The sequence below is a fragment of the Sus scrofa genome, chromosome 13 (assembly GCF_054392235.1).
Source record: "Sus scrofa isolate SSC_HxYL_T2T_F1_AM1 chromosome 13, Sscrofa_HxYL_maternal_Yorkshire_Landrace_v2.0, whole genome shotgun sequence".
NCBI classification, from domain to species: domain Eukaryota; kingdom Metazoa; phylum Chordata; class Mammalia; order Artiodactyla; family Suidae; genus Sus; species Sus scrofa.
Genome location: NC_139395.1, coordinates 43,363,302 through 43,376,575, shown reverse-complemented (window position 1 = coordinate 43,376,575; position 13,274 = coordinate 43,363,302). Strand labels below are relative to the sequence as shown.

General features: G+C 43.3%; 1 protein-coding gene across 5 annotated transcripts in view; it reads right to left on the bottom strand.

The window, feature by feature from the left end:
• LARS2 (leucyl-tRNA synthetase 2, mitochondrial) overlaps nt 1-13,274 on the bottom strand; it is a 167,539-nt gene that overhangs the window by 71,389 nt on the left and 82,876 nt on the right. For all 5 annotated transcript variants that reach the window (XR_014822944.1, XR_014822943.1, XR_014822945.1 and 2 more), the window contains exon 8: nt 1,182-1,289. Coding sequence is in view for 2 of the 5 variants with exons in the window: in XM_084988037.1 (XP_084844163.1) it covers nt 1,182-1,289 (108 nt within the window). In the remaining 3 variants the exon portion in view is untranslated. The remainder of the gene's footprint in view (nt 1-1,181; nt 1,290-13,274) is intronic.

Here is a 13,274-nt window from a genome sequence, read left to right as displayed (position 1 = left end):
TGCTCCCCAGCCACATCCCCTCCTCAAGCCCAAATAGTGAGTACAGCTTCAGACCACAGCCCCAACATCCCTAGCAGGGGCAGAAAGGACAGGAGAGCAGAGGGCTGCAGCTCCTCTTTCAGAAGGGCTCCTCAGGGCCCACTACCAGGAGCACCTGGGGGCCCCAAATCAAAGGTGATCAAAGCATGCGCACGCAGAAGGACGCCTCCCCCCCAGGCCCGGGCTCCTTGTCCACGAATCAATAATAAATGTCAATGTTAATCTGTCCTGAGAAAGGAGCTACACCTTCCTCTAGGAATTAAGGTATAGTTATGAATAAAGGCGTCCACTTTTCTAATTAGAAAAACATTCATTTAAGCTAATTCTGTTTTGAAGAGGAAATAATAGCCTGAGCTGACCTCAAAAGGGTAGGTTAAACACCCTTCAAGGAAGAAGCATGCCACAGGCACCAGCTGAATGCCGACTATGTCACAGGCACAGGGAGCCCAGACGCTCCTTCCTTCAGATTTAATGTGTTTACAGAACACCAATGATTCAGGAAGTGCCCAGGCCTAGAACTAAAGTTCACATGTGGACTGAGTAGCAGTTAGTGAACCTATGGGGCCAGGTAGGGGGCCACAGAGGCACAGCCACATGGCCCTGCACCTGCAGGATTGAGCGTGTTCCCTCCTAAGATTTCTCATTCTCAGGTGGCTTTGAGAGTAGAACTAGAAACATTTTCATAATGAAATATATGGCAGTGGAGAGAATATATAGAAAAGACATTCCACATATATGGGCCAAGGTGCTCAGAAACAAGGGCCTTAGACGTGATCACATCTCTTTTTTTTTTGGCTGAACCCATGGCATGCAGAAGTTCCTGGGTGAGGGGTTGAATCCGTGCCACAGCAGTGACAATGCCGAATCCACTAGGCCACCAGGGAACTCCCTCAATGTGATCACACCTTGAAACGAAAATTTTGGGATATAATGGGTTAAATGAAATATGTCCTTAAAATTAACTCCACCTGTTTCTTTGCACTTAAAAAAATGTGGCTACTAGAAAGGTAGGTGACTCTTAGTATCTTCCTACTGGGCAGCACTGCGATGGAGTCTCAAATTGCTAGTCTCTTGGAAGAGTTCTAAAAATGCAGAAAGGGATTTGTGAGCACCGATTGCTGGGGACACTCTGGCTTGCCCACCTTTAACGCAAAGTCCAGGTGACAGCCCACACAGTCCCCGATCCAGTGTGCCTGCATGCCTTTTATTCCGTACCATTCTGGAAGGTCTGCTAGCGTGTCCTGCATGGCCTGTAGGGAAGAAAGGAGAAAGGAGAGGTAGACACATGGCTTCCTTCAGGGAAAGCAAGGGATCTGGGGCTTGCTAAGCCGGGAGAAGTGGGGACACTGAAGAAGGCCCAGGATTTAGCCCTTTTCTCCTTCACTTGCCAATTGGAGGGGTCCAGCAGAGGTTACACAGTTGCACTCATCCTGACTCAATTCAGGAAGATGGGTCTCATTGATGTCCCTAGTCTGAGGCAGCCAAGGTTTCACAGAGGGAAGGAAAAAAGCAAGGAAAGACCATGGTTAACATCTTTTTTTTTTTTTAACTTTTTTTTTTTTTAATTTATTTTTCTCTTTTGTCTTTTGAGGGCCGCACCCACGGCATATGGATATTCCTGGGCTGGGGGTCTAATCAGAGCTGTTGCTGCAGAGCCACAGCAACACCAGATCTGAGCTGCGTCTATGACCTACACCACAGGTCACAGCAATGACGGATCCTTAACCCACTGAGCGAGGGCAGGGATCGAACCCACAACCTCATGGTTCCTCGTTGGATTCGTTTCTGCTGCGCCATGACGGGAACGCCAACTTTTTTTTTTTTTTTTAAGTATAGTTGATTTATAATGTTGTGCCAACTTCTGCCGTCCAGCAAAGTGACCCAATCTTACACACACACACACACACACACACACATTGTTTTTCTCATATTCCATCATGTTCCCTCACAAGAGATTGGATATAGTTCCTTGTGCTCTACAGCAGGACCTCATTGCTTATCCATGCTAAATGTAACAGTCTGCATCTACTACCCCCAAACTCCCAGTCATTCCCACTCCCTCCCCCCTCCCCCTTGGGTAACATCTTTGATGGATGGGGTTAGTGCATTCTCCCCCCACAGTCTGGAACCCTAAAAAAAAAAGAAGTTCAAGTTTACGAATTTTGAATCTCTAAGACAAACTGTTCACGGGTGTGTATGGTCTACAAATCAGCTGTATCATATATAAGACATTATAAATTTACCTTAAAAACACAAATTAGCATAAGGGAAATCATCACCTTGGTTTGGGTCACCTTTGCTATTAGAAGCACACATTTATTTTCATCTTTATTTGTCTAATTAAATTCCTATAAAAGGGAGGCTCTTTGATAAATCACTCTCTACGGCCTTAAGCACATCCCATCCTTTATTTGATGATGAGACCTAGTCTTTCAACAAATAAGTTTAAGGGTAAATCAAATATTTATAATAAGAGTTTTAAATTCCTAATCATATTATGATTAATACAGGCAACATGAAGATGCTTTATTTGCATAGTGTTTTGTAATTCATAAGGTGCTTTTTACACACATCTCTTCTCACCCTCTGGGCAAGGTAGCTCACTTTCAGATCAATGAAGCTGTGCTGAGAAAGGTTATAGCTTTCTCACACACGGCTGTAGGAAAGGATGAGCCAGGACTAAAACCCAGACTTACAAGCCGCATTCTTTCCGCCCACAGTCTCTCTGTCCACTGTGTGATAAACACCACCAAGCATTTTCTATACTTGTCAGCTAACTATCCATCCACTCTCATTTACTGGGGAAGCTTTAAGATCCAGAAATTTCTTCTGAGGCATTTGTTGTGGATTATGGACACCATCAAGTTGACCAGCAATGTGTTCACTCATTTGTTTACTCTCCAGGGATATATTTAGGCCTCACTCCTCCACACCAGGACCTCATCTAGGCTCTGGGCATACACAAAGCAGAATGTGCCACAGTCCCTAACATGAAGTTTAAATAAAGCACACCTAAGCCTGCTGCTATTAGTTGGGTCACTGATAAAATGCGGTACCAACTGCTATTAGCATAAATAAGATGGGACATGGGTCGTGGAGATGAATCAAGGGAAAAGAAAAACAGTGGGAAGATAGGGAAGAAAAAGAATAGAGTGAAAAATAGGGAGAGATATAAAAGAGCTGGGGCAGGGGTGGGGGCAGAGCACAGAGGAGAAGGAGAGTCATAGGAAGTGGGTGGATAAGGAAAGAAAAGCTCCAAAAAGAAAAGAAAGGAGGGAAAAGAAGCGACTAGAGTGACAAGGGGCTGTCAATTTTGAGGGTCATCAAAGGAAAGAGGGACCAGAACTATGCTAGTATAGAAACAGAACCCATACCTATGTGTGCGAAAAGGGAAAGGAGAGCACTGAAAGCCTCAGCGAAGAGCTCAAGCTGTTCTTTCAACACGACATCGCACTAAGGCACAGGGAAGGCAGGTCCCTTTTCTTTCTACTACTGATGAACTTAGGCTAGTCACGTGACACTCAGCATAAGCTTATAAGCTTCATAAGCAGAGACCCATCCACCCAGCTGGACAAAATGATCCCAGGGTTAGGGTTTGCGAACCATTACTCAAGTAAGATGAAAGTGCATTTTATAAGGAAATGTCATCAACTAGAAACTGTGGGTATTTTAAAGTCTCCCTGGTCGTTTGGAAAGGAGATCCACAAAAACCAAGTAGCTGTTAACGAAGATTCAGAAACATTTTAAGTAACTATTGAAACTTGATAATTCAGCATGACCTACACTTCATGATGTTGATGAAACTGCATTCTATTAGGAATGCTTGGCCCATCTCCTAGGGATGGCTCCTTCTCTGGATTAGAAGCCCCCTGAGAACTCTGTTCACCACTGTAAACTCAACACCTACAGTTTCTGATATATAATAGGTTATTTTGAACAAGTGAAAAAAATGCATAAATGAGAAATGGGCCTGCCGAGGTAATTCAGGTAGAGACCAACTCCTTTCCCTGCTTAAAATGAAGAGGAAGCCTACCTCTGAGAATCTGGATGAGCCAAGGCTTTGGTTTCAATAAACCTGTCCCAGTGGCCACACTACTGACCGTGGACAGGTGGCCTTGTCCTCACAGGGAACAGCCAATAGGGGCCAGAGCCCCCTGGTGGCCTTTCAGTTTCACTGGTGTCCCTTTCCTTCTCTCCCTCAGGCAGGGATCTCAAGAGGACTCAATCTCATGATCACAAGTCTGCAAGCTTTTTACTCTACGAGAAAGCTAGAAAAGTTAAAAAAAAAAAAAAAAAGTTGCACAGATTTACTTATTTATTTATTTGAAACAGATTTTTTTAAAGTGACTTTTGGGGTGTCAGGGGTGTCAGAGTGGTGGCTGTCAGGCAAAGTAAGACCTTCACATTGAAGAAGAGTTAAAATACATTCCATATGTAGTTTATGTGCATTTAGTTGGTTATCAATTCCTTGGAAACTAACCACATACATAAAGGCAGACACGAACATACCCAGCTAAGGAGAATGTTTACTTGATTGAAAGACCTGCTCCCAAAGGCTTTCAGATAAACAACAGCTCCTCCATATTCTCCTTTCCCGGCTGACATAAATGGAATATCGATTTGCAGAGCTTTGGATGCATATAACAGTTTAAGAAGGCTACAAAATGAATATCAGAAACAAGGAGTTTCTGTTACTGATAGGACAGACTTAAGCAGTTGAGTGATTTTAGCATAACCCAGAGGTTCAAGGGAGCTAGCCCGGCAGATTTGGTATAATGTCTTTGCTATGCTATCCTAAAGATGCATGAGGGAATGAAAATGAGTCAGCTGGTTAAGACCTGCAATGTAAACTTCATCTAAAATAAGGCTTTCCTCTAGAAATTCTTTCAAAAGAAACCAGTTGCTTTGGACATCAGAAGACGGCATGCAGGATCTCAATTAGGAAGTTTCCTTGTTCCCATTAACTTCAGTTGCAAAATGGCTCCTGAGCTCCCTGGGAGAAGATGCCGTGTTTGGCATAATGAAAGGTGCCAGGAAGTTCAGAGGACACAGGGACATGAACTGCCCCATGAATGGACACTCACCAAGACCCAGGAAACTCTGGGCCAAACAGCTCAGGTCCTTTAACAGATCAAGTGTAAGAAAAGGGCAGGGATAAAGAGGGAAACCTGTCGATTAAGATGCTTAAAAGACATTATCAAATTTAAAAGGGAGGCATGTTTGGGTGATAAAATGTAGAGACATGTGAGGCTGTGACCATTCCAGAGGTCAGGACAGTGGCTACTTTGGGGGCTTGGGAGGCACATGCACTGAGATGGGGCACGTGCAGGGCTTCTGGAGTGCTGGCAAAATTCAAAACCTTGACCTACAAGGGTAGCTGCTTTAAACTAATTCAATAAGCTATACATGTGTTTTATACAGTTATCTGCATTTCCTTTTATAATAAAAATGTAAAAACAAACCAAACCTTACTCCTACATCTGGTATTACACAGATCACAACTCCTACCCCACACAGCTCCCAGAGAGTGAAGCATAGGGAATGCTGGCCTGTGAATGCTGATTCAACTGCAAACCCTCTCTCTGGCTTTTCTTTAAATCCCACAAGGGGCCTAGGGCTGTGCCTTGAACTGGGCAAATGCTCACTAAATTCCCATTTAATTCCCTCCACTCAAGCAAGAGACTCAGAGACCAGACCACAGACCCAGATTCCCAGCATCTAGGGACGGAAGCAATAACCTTTGTGGAGTGCTTCCTTCAGACCAGGTGCTTGTACGTGCGTTGCTTCGCTTTACCTTCACAACAGCACACGTCAAGGAGTGTTATTTCCACCTCACAGCTGAGAAAACAGGTCTCAGAAGTTTCCTCTAAGTCACCCCACAAGTAGGGGGTGGAACTGTGAAAGAGCACTGGCAGCAAGGGGCAGCAGATGCCCAAGTCCCTACTCACTCCTGTACCCTACTATGCAAGGACTCCTTTCCCGCAGGCGTACTTAAATCCAGCTTTCCCACACCCACATTTCAGATAGTTTCAGCTTACCATTCTCTGTGTTAAAAGAGACACTTATTAGAAATCTGCCTGCTTCTATGATCCTATTTATATTTTTATTTTTTTCCTGGAAGAAGACTGGTTAAAAAGTCATAGGGTTGGGGTTGTCAACTAAAGTCCTGTTTTTACAGCTGAGGACACAGAGGCTTACTCCCAGAGGTTTACCAATTCTACTCAGTATCATTTAGCTAATTGGAGGGGGGCCAAAACTCAGGTCTCTTAGTTCCCTACTCAGCTCTCATTTAACGACAGTGCACCTCCCTTTCTCCCCGGGGGCAAAGTGAACTTCTGTGGTTTAGGCTGCCCAGCACTTCTTGAGGGGTGGGGGTTGGGGGGGGACCTGCAAGATGGGTGAGTGGGAGGACCCCACTACCACGCTTGAAAGGGGGTATTTTTCGCACCCCACTCTCATTCCCTATCAAAGCTAAACAGTGTAAGCAGTCATAGGCTGAGTACAGTTTTGGAACACTGAGGGGTGACCCAAAGGCACAGGGACAACTAGTTTGTTTAGTTATATATTTATTTATCTGTTTGGCTGTGACCACGGAATATAGAAATTCCAGGGTCAGGGACTGAACCTGAGCCACAGCAGCAATCCAAGCCACAGCAGCCACAAAGCTGGGTTCTTAACCCACTGAGCCACCAGGGAACTCCCAGGGTCGACTGGTTTAAAAGCCACACCAGAATTGAGAGGCTGGAGATGCTGCTGCCAATGGCAGCAATGGCTTAACCAGACGGTTCTTGGGACAAGATCTCAGCTGTGCCCTTGTTCTCCCTGATTCCAACCTAGGCCTGGACCTCTGGCTTTCCCATCCAGCTGTGAGGAACTTGATTCTGTTTGGATCAATTCCTTTTGGCTTAAGTTAACCAAGAATAACTTTGTTTCAACCAAGTTTCCTAACTAATAATGGATTTAAACCGCTTCAACATCCCGATGCATATCTATATTAGCTGAAACTGCATTGTCTTGATATCATTGGAGCAAAAGTGTAAAATCTTCAATATATGAATTATATAGTAATATAACAATAAAACATAATGTTAACAAACTATTAATCAATCTTCTGATACAATTATATATTTAGAAAGCTTGTCTGATTTAAGGGGTCAAAGATGCCAACAAGCACATAAGTAGGGCATGAGGAACTCTGTGAGTGACCTACGGTCTTTCCATTCCAAGGAACAATGAGATTCCGTTTAACTTCCAGGCAAACCTACAGGTTGTCTCACAGGATCTGATGTCTTTCCCATCAGATACAATCTACATCACGTGATCTGAAGATTAGCTCCATCTCCCACTCTATCCTCTCCTGCCACAGAAAATTCAGAGTTGACAGGTTCTGTTTCTGACCCACAAGAGCCCCTCCCTTCCCCTGCATTACTGAGCCCCCGGCTCTCATTGTGTTTTTCTTCTAGATTGAACTGTCAAGGCGGGAATACTTCTTAGGGAGGTGCTCTGCTTAAAATATTCAGATCTTGGGGAGAACAAAAGGTTCAAACAGAATGAAATGTGAATGTTTTGATATGCTAATTATGGCAGAAAAAAAGGCCACCTGCTTAAAAACCTTTACAAAGCTATGAATATTTTTAAAAAATCAAAAGAAATGAAAAAAAAAAAAGAAACCAAATGAAACCAACATCTTGAGAACAACATAGCAAGCCCTTTTTAGTCCATCTTGTAAAATAAAATCATTATTCAAGAATAATTTTTGATGAACTGGGCTCCAGAAAGCACCTGCCTAACAGCCTCCAACAAGCTCCCTTCTCCCCAGGCTGGCCCCATCGAGTCTCCACCAGAACAAGAACATACAGCGCTACAGCTGTTCAATGTAAAGAAGGGTTTTTATTTGTTTGTTTGAAGGTTTTCTGAGATTACGTCTGTTTTGCGGTGTTGCACATACAGTCACAGTGGAGGGTATCTATCTCATTTCATGTCCTTAAATTTGCCAAAGAGTTGGCAGTGCCTCTCTTCCTCCCCTGGCCAACTTCAATTTATAGAAATCTTACTGGTTTATAGAATCCCAAACATGCAGAAATAGCAGGGTTTTGAGACTCTTTACTAAAGTGCTACCAAACTCCTTTTCAAATAAAATCTGAGGGGCCCTGATATCTGAGAGTTGAAAGCTGACCTATTTTAGGAGATGCCCTGCTCTCTCTTCTAACCCCTCTTCATCAACTTTCAAGGCTTGGGCACAATTTGGAAACCATTAATTTATTCAGCACCCCTCATTTAATTAATGAAAAAATGTCTCACTCGATCAAGACAACAGCAGACCCCAAATACTGAATTATCCAGATCTGACTGTTCTGGGGGTGAACATGGTCAGTTTTGAGGTATCTTTCTGTAAATTAAAAAAAAAAAAAAGAGACAACTTCCATTTGCAAAACCTAGAAATTAACAATGTGAATGGACTCCTCGTTCAATTTGTACAAATAATTACTGTACTTAATACTCATCTAAAGTCAAATTGTAAAGTTTTCCTGGAGTTACCCTTTAGCATATATAAAACATTGTGATTTACAAAGGGGCCTTATAATCATTTTGCTAGGATAAGTCAGAAAGGAAGGACAGCCACCATTGCTCCATAGATACACTGCATGAATGAAGATGCTTTCAGAAGCTGAGACAGCATTGTACATGAATGAGTCTTAGCATGAGCCCAAGTTTAAGGGCATGGACGTTAGGAGATGGGCTGACGGAGACATCCAATTGAAAAGGCTTGAGTAATACAAAATAGAATCAGGAATAAGAAAGACGAAGATCAAAACTACAAAAGCTGGGGATAAAAGGAGGATTAGATATAACATGGCTAACCTTACTCTTTCTTCAAAGAAGCAAAAATAATGCCGGGAATAAATCGATACTTCTTCACAGAAGATAGGACGTGAGCTATAAAAGCATGAAGAACAAGGTGCAACAGTACCATAAATCAGAATTCTAGAAGACGTGGTTTTAAAAACATATCACATTTTTAAAGACTTGGTAAGAAAAAAAAAAAGTCTATGTAAACTGAGAAATATAGACCTTTTAAAAACAAGTGGATTTATTAGCTACTAAGGTGACAGTTGAGAAACCAGAACCTTGAGAGCTAAAGATGAATTTAATGAGATGTAATTAAAAGGGACACTTTTTAAAAGCTTAACACTTAGCCTACTTCTGAATCAGTGTGATCTGATTGGCAATTATTTTTGAATCATAACTTGTCCATATTTTTCCTAAAACTTACTGTTGTCAAGATTTCTTTATACTTTCTGTTTTTGGAATCATTTCAATGCAGTTACTCCAAAGACACAGTATATATTTGAGTTGCGATAAAGGAAGATCAATTATGAAGGCAGTAAGAAAATGTTTAAAAAATATCGAGATGTCCCCTCCGGAATATTCTAGAGGAATAAACTCTCATATCCTAGTCTCCCTCTTCGGCTTTGACTCTGGCATGAAGATTATACATGAAAAGGCTCTGACCTGGTGGTTACCTTGTTTACTTGCTCTGATGGACCTACTTTAACCTCTCTTCTGAAATGTGCTATGTATTTTTAGCAAAATCCATTTGTTGTGCCGTCTCCATGAAAAACATTTATTTACCAATACAGTTGTGCTATCCAAGGGTCTCAATTCCACAGGTGCTTTTAACTCAGAAAGGAAATAATCAGCTCTATGTAAGGCACCCTGCAGATGACGTATGACTTGGCAACAAGGTGTGCAAAAGAAAAGGAGGCACCGAGCAGCCTGGGCTTATATCAAGTGTGTATCTCAGAGCCACGTGAAAAGGAGGAGCAGGCCCAGTGCTATTAAATGGCTTCTGAAGAACTGGAAAGAAGGAAGGACTCTCTGGGGATGAGCAGCGGGATGACCCCGTGTGCCGGCCCTGTGACAAAGGATGTGGTGAAGGACACCAGGAAGCTGTGGTGCCAGCCAGACTGGCTAATCTCTTCTTATTTGTGTATTAACTCAGGCCACATATCCGCCTTTGTTGTTTTTTTTTCCTTTCTGACTCCAGTAACCCACTTTTTCAGCAACAAAATGATTTAAATTCCACTAACTTCCGAGAGATGGTGACTACAGGTTCTGAAATGTCACCACCACACTCCTAAGAATGCAGATGACAGAGGACAAACTCTCTCAGTGACAAAGCCAGCTGTCTGATGAGACAGCTTCTGATTCCCTGAGGGCACCCATGTCACCTCACTGCCCCTGGCTCCATAGGACAAAAGAGAGACTGCAACTGTGCCCCACGGGCGGGGAAGAAGTTAAATCGCTACACTGCAAACAGGACCTGTCACACAGCCCAATCTGTGGCACCAAGCTACCCCTGCCTGAAAAGCGGGTTTTATTCTGGGAAAGAGGAGTCTTGGGAGCAAGACTAAAAGCTTTTACTGGTCTAATCAAGAAAAAAGAAACGGGGACAGCAGTCCCAGGGGACATTCTGCTCAATTACCTTCAGGTTGGAAGCCCGCCTATAAATTTAAAAGTTGCAAGAACATAAGACCATCCCTTTCCAAGACATTCAGGTCTAAAGAAGATGTGTAAATAAATGCTGACATAATCCTGCTCTCAGGCTTGGTGTCTTACGATTATCAAAATTAACAATAATCATTATGGAAAATCTGGAAAAGAGAAAAAGATGAAGAAAAAAATAAGAGTTATCCAAAATCAACTTAAGCACCCAAGGAGATCACTATTAATATTTGTTCTATATCCTTCCATCCTATTTATATTCCTTCTTCTAAGTTGCACATTTTCCCCACAAATTCTGAAACGGGGGCATGTCTTACAATCAATGCTATCTTTGATTGACAGCACTTTTCATTCTTAGTGGAGCATAAAATTTAAAACCAATCATCTGTAAGAACTGATAAAACACAATATGAGTGTGTGTACTTGTAAACTAGTTTTTAAGATCATGCTGTTAATATACTTTTTTTCTGTAACACATATGCACATATATATATATATATGTTTTATATATTTTATTGGAGTATGGGTGATTTACGGTGTTAGTTTCCGGTGTATAGCAAAGTGAATCAGCCACATATACGCACACACACATATACATATACATTATTTTGCAGAGTCTTTCCCCATATAGGCTATCACAGAGCACTGAATAGATTTCCCTGAGCTATATATCAAGTCCTTGTTACTGATCAATTTTGTATACAATATGTGTATATGCCAATCCCAACTTCCCAAGCTGTCCCTCCCCCCATTGTTTCTGCTTTGGTAATCATATTAATATACTCCTTTTAAACCACTAGAGTTTGCATTTCACAGGTTCACGACTTATTACAATTCTAGAAAGGATGAAATCTCATTTTGAGCCAATCTAACATTTAGAAACAGCTACCCTGGAATAATAGTAAGCAAAATACAGAGAGAAATGGAAAGATTCTGTGGAAAACTGTCCCTTTCTATACGAAAACACTTCTTTTGAAAAAAAAAATGGAACTATATAATACGGATACGTAGGTATCTGCTAATGACTGTTTGCTTCCTTCAGCCACTGGATCAGTCTCACCGTTCTCCTGGCAGCTGCGTTCAGGAGGCCCTGGGGTGAGCAAAGGGCATCGGAGTAGAGGATAATGACATAAACATGACACTGCTCCAGCTCGGAGGCCAACAGGCCGATTCCATCAAGAACAAATGAGAAAACCTCCAATCACTGCACTTTCTGTTCCCCGGCTATTTTCACCCTCTCCCTGTACCTATCACATTTCCTCACTTGCTAATTCCCTGCCTTCCTGCAACTGCCTGCCTTCTGACCAACCAACCGACCACCTGCCCTCTGCATGTGGTTGCTGGAAATGCTTGGTTTTTTGGGAACTTGTGCTCAAGGGCAGGTAAACTGACCCAAGCAGGGTTCTGGCTTTTCTAGGCTCAGTTATAAAATGAGGAATGGGCTCTGTCAGTAAGTTTCAGGGGCACCTCAAGTGGGCCACCAGCCCCTCGGGGGGGCAGGGGGAGGGGAGGATGTGGGCTGCTTACAACACAGCAACACCCTATCCTTTTGTTTTCAGACATCACATCGATTTTATAATTTCCAGCAGCAGTAAAGGCAGGTGTGAGGGGCTTTGTTGGCTTTTTCAGGTGAGGGCAGGGATTGGAAAGCACAGGGAAGGAGCCTGAAGTGGGGGAACCTACACAATGTTCCCCTAGGTTTCTTGTAGTGTTAAAACTCAAATGACTCCCTAAGCTAAAGGGGTTCACTGGTGACACAGCCCTCCCCAACACACCCAGGGACTGCCACAACCAGGTGCTAAACAATCTCTTTCCACCCACGGAGTTCAGGCTAACACCCTGAGAAGGTAGGAGGCCTTTACGCTCCAAGAGGACCTGACCAGAAGCTTAGAAAGGCTACTTGGGGTTTAAGGGCAAGACAGAGGTTTACTTCTGTCTTCGTTTTTTTCCAAGTCAAATTGATAATGTATTTCATTGTTAACATGCCGTAAAAAATACATTATTAATTTTTCTCCCGTTTCCCCCTTGCAATTATTCCTTCCAGCTTGGAAACAAAAATAACAAAGGAAACCTTCCTGCTTGCAAAGCATGTGTGCCAACCTGGAGACTGTGCATTCCCTTTCTTCAGAAGTTCTCGTTCATTCTCACATGCGCTGGAGTGGGTGGGCAGGTAGGGCTCCCTGATGGGAGGGACAGGATGTGGGCAAGAACCCAGGGGTAAGGAAATAAGGCAGTCCTAGAGACTGGACCTAATACAGGCCACATAACAGTAGTCATTAGGTATCGGTGGGGGTCAGTCTGGAGGCAGGCAGGAAGGCACCCCAATTAGGGGAGAGGAAATCTAATTGCCTGTACTGTCAAGAAATACCATGGGTTTTCAAGTCCAGAGCTGAGACCCAGCCCTGTACCACCTCTGGTGACCTCTTCCAGGCGGAAGTTGCCCCTAAGGTCTGCTCAGAGGCAGCCTGAAGCCTTCCCCGAGCGGTCTCACCGTCACCCCCCGCTGACATTAAGGAGCCTGTTCCCTTGGCTGGGGCTCCAGGTGTCTCCTGATCCAGCACAGGCAGCTTCCTGCTTGCCTGCAAAGTGCCAGGGGACTCTCAGCCTCAAATCACTGACTTTCCTTTTGCTTCTGTCCCCCTCCCACCCCTGTCTACTCCCCGCCACCCTGGAGAAGCAGGTTAAACAGAGAACAGAAGAAGTATGAGATATTATGTAAGAAGGAGCAG